General features: G+C 42.7%; 2 protein-coding genes across 2 annotated transcripts in view; one reads left to right on the top strand and one right to left on the bottom strand.

The window, feature by feature from the left end:
- Positions 1–3,686, top strand: part of tmem117 (transmembrane protein 117) — a 37,688-nt gene extending 34,002 nt beyond the window's left edge. Inside the window, exons 7-8 of the mRNA XM_062548374.1 lie at positions 1,511–1,640; positions 2,554–3,686. Coding sequence (XP_062404358.1) covers positions 1,511–1,640; positions 2,554–3,224 — 801 coding nt within the window. The 3' untranslated portion in view covers positions 3,225–3,686. The remainder of the gene's footprint in view (positions 1–1,510; positions 1,641–2,553) is intronic.
- An 8,107-nt stretch (positions 3,687–11,793) lies between these two features.
- LOC134094194 (protein kinase C-binding protein NELL2-like) overlaps positions 11,794–21,264 on the bottom strand; it is a 57,378-nt gene continuing 47,907 nt past the window's right edge. The window contains exons 16-20 of the mRNA XM_062547624.1: positions 19,696–19,836; positions 18,725–18,918; positions 17,200–17,376; positions 12,628–12,852; positions 11,794–12,316 (exon numbers count right to left, since the gene is read on the bottom strand). Of these exons, the coding sequence (XP_062403608.1) occupies positions 12,275–12,316; positions 12,628–12,852; positions 17,200–17,376; positions 18,725–18,918; positions 19,696–19,836 (779 nt within the window). The 3' untranslated portion in view covers positions 11,794–12,274. The remainder of the gene's footprint in view (positions 12,317–12,627; positions 12,853–17,199; positions 17,377–18,724; positions 18,919–19,695; positions 19,837–21,264) is intronic.

Genomic DNA, 21,264 nt, shown 5'->3' with positions numbered 1-21,264 from the left:
AAGGAAAACCCTCAACAGGCTTTGGGATCCAAAATGGCTCCACTCACCTTCATCTGTGCCTGCCTCAGTGTGACGGTTAATTTCGCCTGTCTTTGTCGGAGGCGCTGATATTTTATTCAGAGCCCAATTAAGCTGCCTGCGACTCAGCCAGCTGTGGATGCTCCACCAGCTGTTGTGTTGCCAGAGGCTTTACCAGAGCCACTCATGTGATGCCTCTCAGAGAGCCTCTCTGCTCTGCCGCTGTTTACATTGCCCCGCATTGTATCGTGTTGTATTGTATTGTGTATTTATTTATTTATTTTGCACGCCACCACTTTCACAGGCTCAGTGCTTGGTCGAGAGGGTGTTCAAAACTAAATACTGCGGATGTTGTTGCTGTCATCTGGCGGGTTCGCTTCGTCTGGATGCTCATAATTTTGGCTGGAGGAAATGGCGCTGAGTAGATGTGATGCCTAATAAGCTGGACGAGGCTGGTCTTTTTCCCCATTATCGGTGTCCAACTGGAGCCATCTCTGCTCGGCTTACCTGCTCGCACTTTGGCTTTGACATTTCTACCCGGCTAATGAATAGATAGGCCAGGCAATCAACTTAGCAGAGGTGTGCACCAAGCAGAAACATTTTGCTGTTTTTCTTCTTTTTTTTATATATTCCGCGGTGTCTGTCCTGAGAATGCACAAGAAGTTCAGGAAGTATAAATGTCAGCTTTGATTTTTCTTCATGTCATAAGCAGAGCCTAACTCTGGCTAGATGCCTTATCCTTGTGATGCATTATTAACGTTGCAGCAAGTTCTCCTCCAAAACCCTAAGAAATTCTCTGAAGGCTGGTGGGTGGAGGCGGGTGGGGTTGCGGAGAAAGGTGGGTGGGTGGGTGGGGTGTGTGGGGCGGTTTGCTGATTCTGTGACTACTGAAGCTTTTTGGGCTGATGTCTTGTGACATGAGGAAGGCCCAGTTCACAGAGCCTCAGGATCCATGTGCTGCGCACACCCCTGCCTTTGATCTGCTGAATGTCAAACACAATGGCACAGTGAGGTCCATCAGTTACTGTTTACCCTCAGGGACAAGTGCTCCGAATGCAGCCCTGTTGGAATCACCATTTGTGTTCTTGGTGCTCTGAGCAAAGTCGTTTGTTACAGAGGCAAGTAAGCTGATTTATAGCACAATGCAGCAACGGTAACTTAAATACTGTAGCTGTAGTAAAACAAGAGAAATCTGTGTTTGTTATCAGGATTTGATTGAGTGATTTGATTGATATGATTATTCTCATAGAGCACCCATATGCTCCATATGCATACGCCTGGAATGTGTTCTAATTGCTTAAATTGATTTTTGATTTCTTGTGAAGCAGATCTTACCAAGCTGATGGCAGACATGTTATGATCATCTATCTAGGCCTATTGCTCATTGCCGCTGTTCCTATAATGCAGTAATTATGTTTCTGTTCATTTGAAACAAGCTGCTATGGAGTTCGTAACTGCTGCTGCAAATGACTGACATTGCCTTTGTTTGCAGGACTGGGAATTTCCACACTTTATGGGTGACCTGGACATGAATCTTCCAGGAATGCCCACCACTCATGTCAAAGTGAGACTTCCTGTTTGCAAGAAGTTCTTTAAGGACGAGTATCACATCCACATAACAGGTACAACTGGATGAACCCTGGTCTGGCCCTCTCATTAACAGTGATGAGGACTTTTATGTGAAGACATTTTATGACACAACACCTAATATTCAAGATAATAAAACCTCACTATCATTTTAATGGCTCTGCATGCATGGCTATTGAATGAATGCACAAGGCATACAGAGAGGTCCTTCTTCTGCGGATTCGGATTTGAATAAGCATTGTCTCCTTAATGATTATATATTTGTAGTCACGCTGGCATGTCTATTTCCTCCTTAAGGCATTAATCCTGTATAGGAGTAATGCTCCCATTACAACCATCTTCGTTGCCCTTGTTTCACTCCTCTTACGTGCTGTAAGTCCCCGTAGGAATCTCGATGTTCCCCAAGTAAAGCGTTAAATAGCTCACCCGTTCAACGATTTGCATTGGGCTGTTAACCCCTATGCCTTGTGCCGTCACTGAGCATTATGGGAATAGGAGTACGTGAGTGCTTTGAATATGAAGTTCATTAAAAGATACTGGGGGACCTCATTTCCCATTTCTGCATGGAGCCTCCTGGTTTATTACTGGATGAATTGATTGCCGTTTTAAAGCTTTGTGTGCCGGTTGTTATCCGGCTGCTCGGTGTGAGTAATGCCTGCTCACGTCCTGCTCTGCCGTTGTCAAAGTGACTGATTATAGCCACAGAAACCCAGTGTATCATGGGAATTCTGTGGCGCCGAAAGTCTTTTTAATGACTATCCTTTGCATGTCAGTCATGGACACGGACACGGAGACACTGTTTTTTGAATATGAAATGCATACTGCACTTGGTTTTGTTTGTTTATTATGTGTTTTTTATACCACACCATGTTTGTTTTTCAAAAAGGACCAAATCCTTTCTTAAGATTTAATAGCTCTTTTGATTCATCTCTTGTTTCCTCTTGTCAGGCAAATGGTTTAATTATGGGATCATCTTCCTGGTTCTGATTCTGGATCTCAACATGTGGAAGAACCAGATCTTCTACAAGCCCTACGAGTACGGGCAGTACGTGGGCCCCGGCGAGAAGATCTTCACCGTGGAGGAGCCGGAGACGCTGGTCCACTTCAACCGCAGCACGCTGACCTACGCGTGGCGCGCCCGCAACCCGGACCCGCGCACCAACCGCTCGTACATCCACAGCGACATGTTCCTGCACAGCCGCTACGTGGGCGCCAGCCTGGACGTCAAGTGCCTGGCCTTCGTGCCCAGCCTGGCCGCCTTCGGCCTGTTCGGCTTCTTCATCTGGCTGCTGGGCCGTTTCCAGGACAGCGAGACCTTCCCGGAGAGCCAGGACGCCAAGACGTACGAGCGCATCAAGCGCAAGTCGCCGTCCGACCTGGGCGTCACGCCCGAGGACGTGCGCCTGTCCATGAGCGAGTCGCTCAAGCGCAGCGGCACGCCCATGCTGCTGTCGGTGGACGCGCGCCACCACTTCGGCTCGTCCAACAACTCCATCTCGCCGTGCTCCAACGACACGCAGGAGACGCAGCCCAGCGTCGCCGCCGCCGACTGCACCGTGCCGGCGCCCACCATCGAGGAGGAGTCGGCCACCTCGGACGTCAGCAAATCGTCGCCTTGACCTCGCCGCGGAACCTGTTTGCCGGGGTAGGCAGTGGCGGCATGGATGCCAACACGCCAGAGCGGCATCCGTTAGCAGAGTCGACAGTCTCCCTTCTGTGGCTCTTTTGCTAGAGTCTTCTTTTCTCTGCCTTGGCACAGCCTGTTAGCCGGGGCGGTCACTGGAGAGCTTATCCTTCGCTAGGTAGCTCCACACAAGGAACAGAGACCTGAGCTGAGTCTCAGGGGACATTGATGCATCTCTTTCCTCCCACTGAAGATGTCTTTAAGCACCCACAAACCCTGGCTGTTTTATTTTGGTTTTCTATACCTGAGAAAAAAAAGACTCTTTGTTTTCTATACCTTGGAGAAAAAACTCATTGTACATGGCGCCAAGTCTGTGGGAAAAACAAAAAAAAACAATTCCTTGGCCTGAAGAAGTGGTGCTTTACATTTACATTTTGTAAGTCGGTATATCTTTTTTTACAAGAATATTTTGGTGCCTACAAGGAAAAATAATATTTATACTTAAAGTGCATGGCAAAACAGGTCATGGCTATTTTATTGTACATGTGATCTATTTCCGCAAAAAAAGGTGTGCCTTGAGTTGTAACATGTCAACTGATGGGCAGCGTTGTCCAGTGTTGGAAGAAGATGTCTCACAATCTGTCTTATGGTCTGTCACGTTATTGGTTAGTCTTCATCATATCGCTCCCTGGGGATTCGTTTGATATATGCTTCTCACCTGCATGGATTGCTAGTAGCAAATGCTTGTGATTGCATTAAGGGACACTGAGGATTCGTGTGTATGTTACAACATCTGTCATTTATTCTGAGAACCCTGCGGTATTAATGTGTTCTGTGTTACAACTACATATAAGGTTGGGGAATAAACCAATATGTATTATAAGATGAAGAACACTTTAGATCTGAATCGTTTTTAATTCTCCTGTCCGGCATTCTTTGAAAAGCGGCATATTACATGAAGCATGTAAGGTTTGCTTTGTACAGATATTATGCATAAGCTTTGATAAATGATGAATCTAATGAAGGCGCTATAATCCGTTACCTACAAGTGATACATTACAGACACCAAGAAGGCGTAACATACTATGCTTTTTAGTACCAAGGGACATCCATCCATGGACTTCATTATTTATAATTACCGTACATGAAGATCACTCTTGGAGTTCAGTAGTCCAGTGTTGGTTAATGGGAGAGATGTTAACCATATCCAGTGCTCACCCTGCAAGCTCATTGGCTTTCTTCATTATTGGCCCGGCAAGTGGACCCATCCAAAGATGTGTGTATCTACAGTATATGTCTCTGGAACCTCTCTTTGAGGTGCACTTATTTCCCCTCACAACAAAAACACTAGAAGGGTTCTTTTAAATAGTCTCACTTATCAGCATCTTGCATACTGTATCTATGGACGTTTCTCCCTTTCAAGTACAGTAGTTTCTCTTACCAAGTGTATCAAAGGATTAAAGCATCCCAGTCACACTACTAGCCTGACATTGTCAGGTGTTCTTAAACATTATTTGTAGTTTGTGGCAGGGACTATACAAATATCTGGTGCAGTCAACCTAAACCAATCTTAGCAGCATTACTTCATTAAGGTGTTTTTTTTTGCAGGCATAATTTATTTATATGAGAGCTTTTTAGCTGTTTTGTTGTGTGTGTGTGTGTGTGTGTGTGTGTGTGTGTGTGTGTGTGTGTGTGTGTGTGTGTGTGTGTGTGTGTGTGTGTGTGTGTGTGTGTGTGTGTGTGTGTGTGTGTGTGTGCGTGCCTGCACCGTAGGCCAGTAGTACCATGTGTGAATTTCATAGCTTTGTGCGTGCGTGTGTGCGTGCGTGCGTGCGTGCGTGCGTGCGTGCGTGTGTGCGTGCGTGCGTGTCCTGAGTGCAATACACTCACCGTAATTTCCCGCCTATTAACTAAGGTTTATACATTCATCTTGTAAAAGTTCTTCAGCTATGATGTTAACTCACAGGGGTTGGCTACATGGGAATGCATTTCTTTTCTTCATTCTTCTTCGCTTTGATTAAATCTGATTCGGATTCATTGGGCACTGCGGTTAATACATACTGTAAGTATTCATTTCCATTGAATTAATCATATAGTTTATTCAGGTTATAGACAGGACATTACTGTATGAAAAGGCTAACTCTTCAAGTATTATCATAATGATTGGCTTAGACATGTTGGAAAATATTGGAAAAGTCTCATATTGGAAAAGTTATGAGAATGATCATATCTAAGTATACAAGAAACAAACTGAAAGACATAATAGTCTTGCTCACTGAAGATGCACAGATGAACCATTCATCAAATGAATTGTTGCTAGTGGAGGAGGGAGGTTGTGGCTGTTTTGTGTGTGAATGATGACTTCGACCTTTTTTAGAAAATATGTCTTTTTACCTATGTGTTTGAAAAACGGTATTGAAGAGAGTTTTGGGTCTGTTTAAAAATGCTGCTCCAAAACGTTAACAAGCAAATATATTGTATTTTTTTTTCACCGTTTTATCAACCATTGTGCTCATTTACTCTCTATATTGTTGAATTGCTTGTTACAGATTTCTTCTGTGTTCAGAAATAGGTTAGTGTTTTTTTTTACCAATGTGCACACATTTGTTTGGAACAGATTCTCCGAGCTGTAGTGTTGCTTTCCTGAGGCTGATTGTTATTTGTGATTGTGTTTGAGTTAGCATTTGGATTCCTAGAACTAAGTCTTCTCAGTGTATGTATCATGCTTTTAACCGTTCACATGTGTTGTGAAATGTGTGGCTCTATGTTTTACAAAGAGGGTTTTTGCCTGCTGACATTCTGTACTGTGTACATTGACACTCTTGGGGGTTTCTCTATACCTAGAGGAAATGCTGCATGCCAGGTTTCAATTGGATTTCTGCCCCATCTTTCAAGGGTTTCTCATTCGTAAGAGGAGGATCCTTCACTTCGCCTCCTTACTTATAACTTAATAGATTGTGCACCAATACGAATTAAGACAAATCATTGCCTTTACAGACACTTCAGCAGCTTCATGGTCCTGGATACTGAAGTTTGTCTCATGCTAAGCTTTTGTTGACTCGTGATAAAAGTAGTTGGACATCTATTTTGAACACAGGTTTATACATTTCTTTATTTATTGTGATTCATATGATGAATACTGTTGCATATCCTGATATTGAAGTATACTTCCTGGCTTTTTTTTTTTTTTTTTTTTTTAACCAGTTACTGATTAGAAAGTTGATTTGTTTATTAGTGAGTCCGTATTAGTTGATGCAATTGCCAAATGGTCACCTGTGCATGAAATTCAGTTGCACGTGCGGGAGGTATTTTTCTTTTCTGTTTTCATTTGAAAATGATCATTTTCACTTCAAAGCCATTGTCACTATGCATAATATTACATAAAACACAGTATTTGATTGTTTTGCCGAGTATTTATGTATTGTGTGTATGTGTGTGTGTGTGTGTATGTGTGTAACAGTGCCGCAATTCAAAATGAATGTTATAGCTGTTTCAGCTGTATTCATATTGGTGTTGTACATAGTGCAGGAATGCCTGTTGCCACTGATCCTTAGCATTGTTTTACTGTTTTCTAAGGAGAGGTGACACTTTTTAAACACACTTGTGTTACAGTTGTCAGTGACATACATGTCAAATACTGCTACCAATAAATGACATTTTGCTACATGCCAATATGTAATTTGAATCACATGTCTCATTTCCAAGAATGTATGTGTGGGGTGATGACAAGCATCAAAACTTTGGTTTACATTTCAAACGCAATCCTCAGAGACCTTGTTGCCAAGCAACTCCTTTGGGACCTACCATATCCAGCTGCCGACCCAATTAGGTTACTCAAAAAGAGAATGAACTTTGAATGTTAAACAAAGTTCTGAAAAAAATCCATGGGATGTGGAATTGATACTGTGTACAAGTCCCCATTTTTCTATCGTCTATAAAAAACTTGATCTGCTTATCATGTGCCCACTGCCCATGCAGCCATTATAATTAATAGTTAATAGTCAATGAAAAATTATGAAACAATATGAATATGCATACACACATCTTAAGCATATCTTATCCCATTATATTTACAAAGTCTGAACTCAACAAATCACACTCTACTGAGAAAAAAAGCAAAAGCATGTTCCTCTGGTGGGCATCAATCTCTACCAATAAACACTTCACTGAACACTGTTCCACCAGCCTTTCTATGTGGAGAAGATATACTGTTGAAGATGTCCGATATTGCCTGGACTAAAGTGTGTTTGTTATGGAAGGGTGAGATGAGACCTTGATGTTTTCTGAGATGCTGAGGCAGTGGTTAGGGCCATTCAGGGGGTGGACAGAGTGAGAAGACAATATTTGTTTTATGACTGGCTGTGTTGCGAGGCAGGCTAGAGGTGGCTTATGTATTTGCCTGTATGTGCTGTTTCTATATATGGGAATGGGGTATAATTTGTTGTATTTTCTGTAAAACAATGTGCATATTGTCAATACAGTGGCATTACACATTATACATATTGTCAAAACAGGGACTTGTGCATTTGCTTTAGTGCTCAGTACCAACCAAAATGTCACTATTTGCATGTTCCTCTCTGGTAACATTATTAATATCCTTTGATTCAAAAACCTTCTCAGGTTGTGGCATTACCACATTTAGTGACATTTCAAATGAAACGGCTAGATTTTTTTTAAGATTGCCTTTTGATGTGCCGAAATATTAACCTTGTCCATTAGTACAGAGAATCAGCCTCCAGATTCCACCCTTCTGGAAGAGGAAATGACTTCTAAGTCATTTGATTCCAATTAGCTGCATAATGTGGCGTAATTACATTCTCAGTTCCATATGCATGAGTATTACCATTTCATACCCCATGATCGAGGAAAAGAACGATGATGAGCCAGACCAGCGCCAGAGTCGATTCAGAGTCGGTTCATCACACTTGACAGCTCTGAACTCTGAAGAACCCTCGGAAAAGAATCAGAATCAATCTGCCAATTTCCCCTCAGCGACTCTACTATACATGGCGCTCATTGTTGAGCACGATGAGAGGGATGAGTTGCATACCTCCCCCGCTTCTCTGTCCCCGACAAAGAGTGTGACAGGACAGCCTGAACAAGTCCCATGGTGTAGCAAAGGCATTTGACAGGACGATCTGCAGACTGACACATCCAAAGATTTTTTGTCTTTAGCTGCCTTGGTCTGTCCTGTCTGTCTGTCCCCTCACAATTACCAAGATGCCACACCGTATATTTCTTTGCCAGAATGAGGGTAAAGTCAGATGATAGTGCACCCTAATGCAACACTGCTGACAGGATGTGACATTGCAGATACCTAAGCAGCTTGTCATCTTAAGCTGTTGACACCTAGATAAAATGGATATCATTGCATCCTATCCTCACACACAATCCGAAGAAACTTCCACAGCAGTTACATTCAGTTACTTTCTTTTGGTTGTAAAAAAAAGTTTCAAATATACTATTCCAAATCTCTGAATGTCAAAAGTGTGTCCCTGAACTTTCCAATTCCTGAACACAATTAATATGGTTTGGGAAAGAAAATTGATAAGGCTGTATTTTGAGGAAGATTTTATATCTGTAAAATGTTTGATGAGCAAGGCCGTTAGAAGGCTCTAGGATCCATCTTTGGATTTTAGTTTACACTTGCTAGGCACAGACTCTGTAACAGAAGAATCTGTTACAGTTTTAGTCATGGGTGTCCATATGGACCAATTCCAGTACTGATTATTATTTTTATGACACTGTAGCTTACACTTTACACTTTTTTTTGTTTACACTTGAAACATGAACTAATACGATAATCATCAATTCATTGCAATAAAGACTCAATTCAGAATCAGTCACATAACAGTGTTTGCTTGTAGCCTATCAACATGAAATAGTTATATATATACAGTATAGCCTCCGGAGGATTATAAATACTATACCCCTACTGTTCCACGTTATGACGCAAGAGTTTGTTCATTATTTTATTAGTTGATAGAGAGTGCCAGGGTTAGGGGCTCCCTGTAGGTCAGGACATCTGTTGCCTGAGGTCCATCTCTCCAACAGAAAATTGGACATTTAAGAGCCAGCTGGACAAGCGCTCTCCCTGCTGTTACACTCCTTTTGTGCCACTGGCAGATCGCCACCATCGCCTGGGTGTCAGTAGACCAAGCAAAGCCAGATGGTGCCCTTGCCAAGAATGTATCAGTTTCTAGGAGTAGTTCCCCATGGTGATGTTGCGTTACTGAGGCTGATCACATCCATTTGAGGGAATTCTTTCATTCCATCAGTAATTATTTTCCAGAGTTTCTTCAATTACAGGAAGAAATAATTAAATGTGTTGTCAGGAAACTCCAGAATTAGTTTGAGATACAAAACTATTATCATATCCTGAGGAAGAAGCATAATTTGTTCTCGGAAGGCATGTGATGGTTCAGTTTCTCTTCCTCTGTTTACTCTCTTGTATTTTCTGCCAACTGTGACTATGAACAACGGAAGGCACACAGCGAAGTGCAAAGAAAGCCTGGTGGCTTGTGAAGTGCTAATTCCTCAGGACTCAATAAATCCATAAATGAATTCCTGATCAAATGCTGGCGCTGAGACTTTAGTGTTTTGGACCCAGTCCTTGGCAACCAGCAGTTAATCCTCAGAAATCAGCCACATCAGCACTTTCAGTTCTTTAGAACTGTGAGTGAAGAATATATCTTTTAACTTTTCCTGTTTTTTTTTCCTTTTTCTACCACAGCACTGTCTGTGAGTTGAGAAAGAGAGGGTGCATCAGGTGATTATGGCCTTGCATAGTTCAACTTGATATGTAATTTGGTTGGCATGTGAGACTGAGATTTTCACTTTGTAGAATTACCAAGATGCAACCAAGTAGATTTTTTTTCAACCGGTGTGAGGGTAGAGTCAGATGATATCGCTGTGTAGTGACACTGACAACAGCCAGTGAGTTCGCAGACACCTAAGCAGCTTGGTAACATGCTGTTGACACAGATCAAATGAATACCAATTTGCCCTGACCTCATAAATCCTGTATAATACTCTCAATATAAAAAACATGATTCCACATAAATAACTTGCACAGCAGTCATGATCTTCAAACCTTCTCTAAGTTGTAATATTTAAACACACTCAAGGATGTTCAAGTCGCTAGACTTTGTAATTGCAGTTGTCCTGCAAGTAGGCTACACAGTGTCCAGTTAGCAAGGATATTATACTTCCCAAACTGAGGAAAGAGCAAAGTAAGACATATTTAGATCAAAACAATATATTAACAACACAGATAACAAAAGCACATGAGATTTAGATTAGAAGGTTTTAGGAGACATACAGTAATAATACTTAACATTATGTAACAAGAATATTATCCAACATTGAATAATATTGTCCCTTTTAACTAATGTGATAACCTGATGAATGCTAATCACATGGCTGAAAGCATGGTGTTTCACTTAAGAGGAACAATAGAGGGAACAGCTGCATAGCTTCTCAATGACCTCCTATTACACTGCTAAGGTAAAAATTGTAATTCTGAATATGAATGAGGACACAATGCAGCTTTTAGACAAAATGTCGGTGCAGAACAGTACCCTGCTACACATGGCACGGAATGCTCCTTAATAGTCATCCAATATTCATGTGTATGAGAGCACTGGGTAGTAGAGCTCCATCAATAGCACTTTCAGCTAGAAAGGCTAAAATGAGGAGAAGAAATGAGCACTGAATTTATTCAGGTCTTGACTATACAGTAGTATGGTGAGGCAAATGATGAGCATCAACCTGAGAGTTCTTGATTCAAACTCGTGTCAAGTTATCAAACCAAGACAATTAAAATGAAGATTGTTGTACTCTTCACAGTCTCTTAAGTCATTCGACGGGACAGCAGAATAGTATATCCTTGTCTGTTTATAGTTCCAACAATATGTTGTTTTGTCTGGAAATGTGCCTTAAGTCACGGAAAGCTTACAAACTATAAAAGAGGTCAAATCAGTGTCAACAAAACAAAAACCAAGACAAAAACAAAAAAATAAATAAATAAATAAAACAGCCCTTGCACAAGTGGCTGCTATGATTCTGGCGGCAGGTCTGGGTGCCCCCGGGGAGGCACGGCATGCAGCGCTGCGCTGGTGAAAATGAAAGGCAGGTGTGGTGGCGCGAGCCTGAGACCCATGCTGGCAAAGGGGACTCTGCGCAGCAAGCCAAGCGCATGAATGAATAATGAATGGAAAGGTCAGTCAGGAGGATGACTGTGCTCCTAATAGGCGCTGACTGCTCAGATGGAAATCTCACGCGCAGTCACGCATGTGTTTTGACAGCAACCTCACTCACCTCTCTATTTCGTGTCCATAAAACCTGATGCAGAAGGTAGGGTACCGCTAGGGGAACGCTCTAGCTTATAGGATTTGTTATGGTCTCAAAATAATGACATTGACGCACAAACAGGCTTAAGTCCTAAGGTGGGTGAAGAGGAAGAAGTTAAGTAGCATGACAAACATTTGAGAAGTTATAGCGTTATGCCTAATGTGTAACAGAGCACGGTTGAACGTGAATAAAATAACAAATCTCAGTTAAATGGAAATGGAAATACTTTATTTCACCATTACACAATAACAAGCCATATAATACAGTCAACTGAAATTTTGAAAAAAAGTAACAAACCAAGAGCAAAAAAAGTGATATAGAATCATTTACTATAGAAGACTCCATTATGTGGTAAATGAGAACTACACTGAAGTTCACTATCTAGGATGTCTATAGCCTTTTGAATTTTTTAAAGAATTAAAAACCAGAACAAACATTTTCAACACTTAGTACAGTCATGCCTGTATATAATATTTTACAGAATGATGTTATCTGATGAGTCTGTGATCTTCAGTTCCCCTCAGCTGCAGAGATGAGTAGAGGTGGTTCTTTTGTCAGCAATTTGGTATATTACACATTTAAATTTGGTTTAATTTAGAGTTTCGGGGAGAGGGGGGCGGGAGGCAGGGGGTGAAATGCAAGTTTCTTCTATATGGACTACACTGTACAAATGCCTTCAGCGCCTTAGAGAGACTAAAGGCACATAGGATCCACTGAGCAACAGATGTGTCCATTCTGAAAAGAGAGCAAATGAGGAGACTGTCAGGAAGATCCACACTTTTCAATTGTTCAACATTAAATGGCACATTGTCGTCAAAGGTCTCACAAAATACTGGGAGTAATGATGTTAAACAACCACCTGACCTTGTCCCAGAGATCACCACATACAGTAATGCGATTAGCACACCAGTCCTCTAGAGTAACTTTGTACTCCTCTCCACTAAAGTCACACTATATTTGTATTGAAAGTTCCTGTTAGCATATACAAACCCATTGTACCAGGGAAGTCCCAACTTTTGCGCTAGTCTTTGCAATTCCATCCTTACCTTGCACTGGCAGAGTGTGCATTCGGTGCCATGCTTGACCCAGGAGGAGCCACTGAAGCGGGTGATGCCGTGATCGTCCGTGCACGTCTTGGTGATGTCGTTGCGGATGGTGTCGGCCTGGCACGGGTCGGTGACACAGCGGGCGCAGCACTCGCCCTCAGGAACCATCGTGAAGTCGCAATCCACTGAAGGACAGGAGAGAGGCCAGCAGTCCACTTCACCTTGCTGCAACAGGTAGACAAAGAAAGAGTCCTCACTCTGCAACTTTACTCTGCAATGTCTTACTTCATCACTGCACATAATTCCATAATTGTACAAATGATTTTGTAATGAAATTTGGGACCACATTCAAAAGAATCAAAAGACGAGACCACATTCTTCCATGAAAAAATGCTCACTTTTAGATTGCTTAAGTTTTAAACCCTTGTGTGTATAAAAAAGTTTAAAACTGGCCTGGATGTTTCAATGTAGAGGCTGAATAAATATAATTAAATCCATTTCTGGCATCAAGATGTCACTAAAGACTTGGATAGAATCCTCCATATTATCCCATAAACACAGAATGCGCATACTGCTCCCATCTATACCATAAAGCTATGCTTTCCTGCACATGACTGGACTCTACCCAATGGCCCCTTAGTCTACTCCATTAATCATGAAAAACTTTTCCTTGAGAAAGCTTTATTGGATTTCTCCCTACTATTCCAATAAGCCTCGTGAATGCAGGTCATATATTTTGGCCAACTTGATAGATCTTGGCTAAGCTATAATTTAGTTCAGCATGACCTACTTCCACTAACATTTTCATTCCGCAATCCGTATTACTTTACACCTCCGGAGCACACGGAAAACTGTGCACTCACACGAACACATGCACAGCCCTGTGGAGTGTGGACAGGTTCTGATAATGGCATTTTTCCCCCTCCACTGCAAAAAATAATAATGATAAAAAAAAATGCAATGACCGCAAGTGTTAGACAAGACTAGCACAGCCATACCTGTTTCTCTTTATATCTGTATAGCAGCAGTTCATGCATGACGGCACAGGAAGAGCATTAATGCAAGCTGCTTTCATTAATGTTGAGTGTAAACATTTGAGTGACAGCTCCCTTGTGGGACTCGAGTAGAAGTGTTCACATAAAATGGACGCTGGACTCATTATGCAGAAGGATGTTCATTATTCACAGCGGTGGGCCAGACTAAGATCCGCTGGTCTCCCAGTATACTCATCACAAATACCCCTATGGCGCTATCTAGATGCCACGACACACCAACGCACTACAGAGTTCAGCTAGGAGACAGCCGTTATGCAATGCATTAGCATGCGTTGCACACAACCTACTGTGTAACCTAAGGACCTAAGCCTCAAAATAGTCCAAAACTAATCGTGCAGGACTTAAGGAAAAATATATATAATTTGATGTTTGAACATACAGCACTCACTGCAAAACACTAGTGACCACACTATTAATGAAATAGTAACCAGCCACTAAGCTTTTGCCTACCAAGTGACTGGAGAGAAGCACAACAGCCCTTATTCCCAAGAATGAATTTCATCAGATAAAAGCTACTAGTAAAACAAAGGTCCACCTACATTTGACATGAACGAGTATAATCTGGAGAAAATGAATTATGGAATTAGCTATGGAAGTGAAAGACATGGTGATATACTGTAGAGTTAGGTACAAGGCTTTGTGACCAAAATGCTGCACATCGAAGCGTGCATCCAAATGGCAACATAACACCAAAAGGGTATAGTATACCTTCTTAACTGTATACTTTTGTCTACACTGAACTATATATGTTGCACTCTTCTGCTTTGTTTACACCTCTGGTTAGACGCAAAACGCATTTTGTTGTTTCTAATGTAATCTAATCTATGGGCTACACAAGAGACTTTTGTGCTTTTGAGACAACATGTACACAGTAACTTTCATATCCTTCATCTGATCTGATCATAAGTTAAACTGCTTGCTTAAAAAATGGCATATAGCCATAATACCACATGATGTTCTTCATACGCCTTAATTGCCTTATTCTACCTTGATAAATAATTAATATGACAGAAGCAAGACAAAGAGGTGTGCAACTAAGCATTCTTTCTTACAATGATTTTATTACCGAGACATTAATGCTTTTTAGGAAGCTACGTGTAGCATTTCACCTCTGCCGTGGTATTCTGATGTTAAATAGGAGCCTGTAGAGAGCATTCGTGGGAATGCCATTTGAGTCCAAAGGCAAAGGCAGAACTGGGCCATGTTTATTCCCCTCAACTCTGCTCGGAGACCTACAGCAATACTTTATGACAACAAATGCTTTTATTCTTTAGACGCCTGGCTACAAAGCTCACGCTGCACCACCATGAGTGGAATTATATTACGCTGGACAAAACATGTAGCCGGCCAGACATCTGCTCGGCTTTGTTTTCATTTGAGTCATTTCTTTATTTCATTTTTTTTTATCACCGCAATGCCAGACTAGGTTGCTCAAGGACGACCACATTTATTGGGTGACATTTGGTTTATGAGCGCTTCTGGCAGAGGAACATCGTCACAAATCATCTCAGTTTGGGTCTCCTTTCAGGCTTTTGGCCACCTCTCATGCCAGCTGACCTTGGCCTCCTATGCACAGGGTCCTATTCCTCAACAGGGGACAGAAAATTCATACAGACTTCATGACACCTTTCATCGCTGCATTTGAGGATCACATCATATTTGGATTCCGGAAGGTATTATGCCAAATGCATACTGATGGATCTAAAAAATAAAACAGCAGCACAATTTAAGGTTTGGGAATGTTTCAATGTTACGGTTATGTTGCTTAGCAGACGCCTTTGTCTAAAGCGACATACAAATGTACTCTCTTTCGTGGTTCTACAGCGTTCCAAAATGACAAGACAGCAAATTAGACTTCAGGCACACTTTACAACCCGGTCTGTCAGCAAGGGCGTTCATTTGGCTCTTTCCTCAGTGGAGCACCTTGGGGACCGCCCTTATCTAGGACTTATCTCTCTCTCTGAGTTTCGCGAGCCCTTCTCAGAACCTGTGCTTAAACCAAAGCCCAGGGCCTGCTCGGCAGCTGTAGCACAGTGGCACACTCCGAGATCACTTCACACACCCCTGCCTCTGCCACCACACACACACACACACACACACACACACACACACACACACACACACACACGCACACACACAACCACACATTTTGCTTTCATCTTCCCTCCTCTCTACCTTTCTCATCCTTTGCTCTCCTCCCTCTCTTCCATCCTCTCTTACGGTCCTTCGCTCCCCTCTCTCAGCCCGCGCTCCTTTTGACACTGTTCTCTCCTCTCCTTCTGTGCTCTTTCATGTTGCTCTGTTGATTTAATGCTGCTGCCCAGCGTCTGGAGTGCTTCCACGGGCAGACAGTGTTTCAACTGGCACCGCCATCTCTCCCATCTCTCTCTCTTTCTCTCTCTCTCTCTCTCTCTCTCTCTCTCTCTCTCTCTCTCTCTCTCTGTCACTGTTAGTCTCTTCTCCTGCACATTACTTTATGGCCTGGGCTCGATCCATACCCCTCCGAAGTGGCATCCCGCCGCAACCAATCTCGCTCTATCTGCATTCATATGCTAATCCGAGGGCCGGGTGTCGGCAGGCTATTTGATCTGGTTAGTGGGGCAGAACAAAGGCACACCTCGCTTACCCACCACACGGCACAGCACGAGAGAGAGAGGGAGAGAGAGAGAGAGAGAGAGAGAGAGAGAGAGAGAGAGAGAGAGAGAGAGAGAGAGAGAGAGGCACTGTCATGGGTGGACAGTAAAAGATGATTTGTGTGAGGGGTGTGTGTGTGTGTGTATGTGGTGGTGGTGGTGGTGGTGGTGGTGGTGGGGGGCTTAAAAAAAAATAAAAAAGGTAAGTACTCAGAGTGTTCCTTCCCACTGTGACAATGCCAAGCGTGACATTTGCATTTAATAAACATATGGCTGGCGCTGGGCTTACATCCCTGAGCTCTTTTTTCCGAGCACAGGAAGCCGCCTGGTCTGTCAGTGTGTGAGCGGCTTGTAGGGGCTCATTTGTGCTCGGGAACACACAGCAGGGGAGGGAAGACATTCAAAAGGTGGATGGGAGGAGGAGACAGAGAGAGAGAGAGGGAGAGAGAGAGAGAGAGAGAAAGAGAGACGAAGCCCTTAAGCAACCCCTTTTTCCTTTCATTTCAATAGCGATTACACAGGTATTGTGACAAGACCAAATGAAAAGTCATTCCAAAAATACACCCACTGTTATATAAGATAGAAAGGGAGAGAAAGGCCTATCAGTTCCTGAAGCTGCACACATCTTTCCACATTGTTATCACCATATCCACACAAAAGAAGACTATATCATAATACAACAATTAAATGATAGCCCGAGGCTGAATATTTAGTGTCAGTTTGTGTCAAGTCACGACACATGTGTAGTTAGTGTCACTTAGTGTCACGTTGACGTGTGTGTCACGTCACGTCGTGTGTGTTGACGTACTGTATATGTATATGTATGTGTGTGTGTGTGTGGGCTTGTATGTGTGTGTGTGTGTGTGTGTTTTTGTGTTCCTTACCAGACACTGGCACTGCTGGCAGTTCTCCACCCAGGAGTCGCCAGTGCCGTAGGTCAGCAGGCCATTCTGGTGCAGGCACTGGCTACTCAGCCGCGGGTCACACTCCGGGCAGCAGAAGAGGTCCACCGTGGGGTTCTCGCAGTCACACACCATTCGTCGGCACATCACCTGACCACTCTACACACAGCCACAGGGGCAGAGAGAGAGAGGTAGAGAAAAAAAAAAGAGAGAGAGAGAGAGAGAGAGAGAGAGAGAAAGGGAATAACTTTTCATAAAGGAGGTCAAGAGTGTAAGGAGAGGTTTAACTCACAAGGATGCTGTTTAAAACGTTTAACATTATTGAGGTTTGGACGGGTCATTACTCGACTGTTCACACCACCATAGCTTGAGATGAGGGGTGAAGAGTTCATTCCACTGACAATATTCAAAGAACCAGAGAGAAAGCATAATATTGATTGCACATTTAATATCAACAAAGGAGTATTGGTAATGGACCTAGCCAGTGATAAAGAAATAGTGCAAAAAAACATCAATAGAAATCAGGATGACGGCATCTAAACGAATGACTTCAATTGGGACAAATATTTTTCATTCCTGCAGCCCTCCACCCACTAAACCTCCACCCCTTTTGCCTTTGTTCTTGCGTGTCAGCACCTTCTGCCACAAACTACCGTTCCACATTCTGATCGCACTGAGACGTCCACAATCACAGGTCTCTCAAGCCCTACTGTGCACTGCACCATTCACTCTATCATTAAAGGTTTTTGCTTCTGCCCTTGGGCACAGCTTGCCTACACCACTTGCACAAAACACTGCACCGTAACCCTGTTGACCTTGACCAACCAACTGCTGGAAAACACAGTGCTCCTTCCAAGGAGCGGAACATATTCTCACTAACAGCCAATTACATGTTTATGCTCCTATTCACCCATCCGCTCAATGTCACTAATTTTGAGTGGCAGTTACCCCCTGGATTTGAATCAATTAAATTGAGTCACCTAATTGGAAATTACTTTTTTCCTTCTGTCTTCAATAATGACATGAATAATTGGACGCTTGATAATTCAATACCTGAGATTCATCTTTTTTCCCCCTGCCATTTTTAGACACCAGAAATCATTTTTAGAGTAATTAAATACTTGATTGTGAAACGTGATCAGACTCAACATTAATGGAACTGAACAGATGTGGCCCCCATTCCTGATCATATGGGAGGACAATTGAGAAAACACATAGGCCCTTCAATTCGTTACAGTCACAGTCAAGTGCTCTCTTCTACGGTTTGTTTGAGAATGTTCTTCAAACCGACAACCCCCCCCCCCCCCCCCCCCCCCAGTAGTTAGAAAGTCACCTTCACCACAGGATGTGTGCGATCTTAGACTGTAACCCGCCCTCCCTCCCACACACACACACACACACACACACCTCTAAAACGGAAATATGCTCACATGAAATAGCATGCATTTCAAAGTTGCCATGTCAACACCTAGAGAAGCTCTACACCCACATCAGAACCTACACTCACCTGGCATGAACACACGGAACACCTGTCATTCTCCAGCACCCAGATCTGTCCGTTGTGCTTGACCTTGTTGTCATGGATACAATCCCCGGTGCAGTTGTGTCCGTGGGGGCATCTGCAGTCGTACCCCCCATCCACATTGAAGCAGACGGTGTCGTTGGCACATGTGTTTCTCCCTGTTTTACACTCATCCACATCTGGAGGAGAGGAAGAGGGAACGACAAGATTAAAATGAACCAACATAACGACTTTTCAATTACAACAATACCACAAAAAGTAAACTAAGGCATACCATGTGGATTCAAAAACCTTTTTTACGTACAAATAAAAAGTGCAAATGCTTTCCAAATGAGGAATTACATTGATTACTATTCCTACTGTGTCACACATTCATACCCAGATACACATTCATAAATCTTATGGGGAAGGCTTAGCATATAATTATTCAGAAAAGAACAAATTACTGTAGCAGGATAAATTATGACTAGTGGGCTAACTGAGAAGCATAAGGTTAAGACTCAAAATGTACATAATCACATCAAGCAATGGTATCAAAATATTGAAAAAGAAACAGTATAATATATATTTTTTATCAGTATGATAATTGGTCAAAAACATGACTTCATTGATTCATCTCATACGGAATTGATCTATGACTTGTGTCTCTCAGAGGGTACTGAACAGACAGACAACATCGATTAAGCCAAGAGCTGGAAGCATAAACATGGACAAGTTACAAAGTGCTCAAAACTCAGAGATAAACCCAGAGTCGTTTAAAAGGCTGGAAAGTCATGCACCACTAACAAAAGTTTTGCTCTCCGTAGAAGCACTAATTAGTATGTCGGCCTAGGCTGGGCGACCCTGCCTGAACTTCCAGGGAATTTGAATTTTGCATGTGTAGTGAGTGAGGCGAGACTTTTCTATTACTGGTTAATGTTGGGCAGCAGGTGAGCGTGCGAGGGGAGAGATCTTACCTTCACAGGACTCTCCGTTGACCGAGAACAACCCGTTGTCATGGTAGCCTTCCCGGCACTCGCAGTGGTACCACCCGGGCAGGTTGACACAGGAGGCGCGACTGTCGCACTCCACCAGTCCGGTGGAACACTCGTCGATATCTGTGGGAGAGAGGGGAGAGGCCGCAGGCGTTACGAGGAGTGCTGGGAATGGTGCCGAGCTTCTACACCGCCGCGCTCTTTCCACTCGCCAGTAGCCACTCTATGCTCCTGCTGAACAGATGGAGGAGGTGGAGGGCAAATCAATAGTCTCACTGAATGGTCGAGGCAAGTCATTTGAGAAAGTCGTGCACAACTTCGGCCGCAGCTTCTGGGGTCTTCGGCGTTGACCCCAGAAGTTTTCCGACAGTACAACTCCTAATTTAAGTACTGCCTGGTGTTGTAAGGGTGTAAGTTGGCCACTAGTTAAAAGAATGGGTCAGCAAACACACAAGAACGTCAGTATGCCAACTACTGCAGCAGTGAGAATCTATTTCACCTGAGCCCTCTGATGCATGAGAAAAAGCCTGGACTGAGCACCTCTCGATCCGTCAGTGAAATCCTTCAGATGTTAGCTCTCAAAACAGAAGACCCCATTAGATGCTTCTAAATAGGATTGCCCTTGGGGTGCCTTGACTTACACCTGGCTATTGGTTTTCCAAGCACCACAGAGGATTTGGGAGAGAGGGTTTACAGTTTTGGCCAACTGACTCCATTTTTCCGACTCACCCTTGAGGCTCCTGTCTGCTATTGACTTTGCACTCGGCCTGATAAGTATCGTGGCCGTGATTGTGATGAGCTTCGCATGCCTTTATCGACTTAGCATAATGCTCTCTAGAGGGGAAGCGATGCTCAACAAAAGACTATCACTGTGTAAAATCAGAACGTTCACAGTTCACACAACATTGAAATAATGATCGAACCGGCTTAGACAGAAAGTCAAATGTGAGTGACATCACCTACAACACACCAAGAGCACTTGGTATTAATATAATGTTCTCATGTTTCCTGAATGTAAAGATTTTGGATTATTTTGTCAACTCAAAACATGCCAGTTCAATATATGCAATTATATTTGTATTGCATTTCTGTAGCACTGTTTATACATGCTCGGACGTCAAACAGTGAAATGACTCATGAATCACAAATTGAACATGAGTATGATCTCTTTAGACATACCAAAGATATCATCTTGCTCTTATGCCTTCTGATGAAATCTCTCTATGTCATTGTAGACAAACTCCCTGTATAATCCCTGTATGAATCCATCTTGTTATTTATGCAGCAAATAGACAGTCAATACAACCTTTTAAAAGTCAAGGTTGAATATTTCAACACAGTCTTTTTTATTTAGCTGACATGGGGGAATACTCAATAGATTTGTGAGCGATGAGATTTTCGGCTTTTTAATTTAGAGGCCGTCGAATGACCTTGGTATGCTAACACAGAGTGAATACCATAGAAGCATTTCTTTTTAGAGTCTCTAGTAGACAGCCACATTGTACTTCCTTTCTAATGCTTCTATTTCCAATGTGCTTCTCTGTTTTGCAG

The sequence above is a fragment of the Sardina pilchardus genome, chromosome 10 (assembly GCF_963854185.1).
Source record: "Sardina pilchardus chromosome 10, fSarPil1.1, whole genome shotgun sequence".
Lineage (NCBI taxonomy): Eukaryota > Metazoa > Chordata > Actinopteri > Clupeiformes > Clupeidae > Sardina > Sardina pilchardus.
The sequence above is the reverse complement of the archived record's forward strand: the minus strand, read 5'-3'. Positions and strand labels throughout refer to the sequence as shown.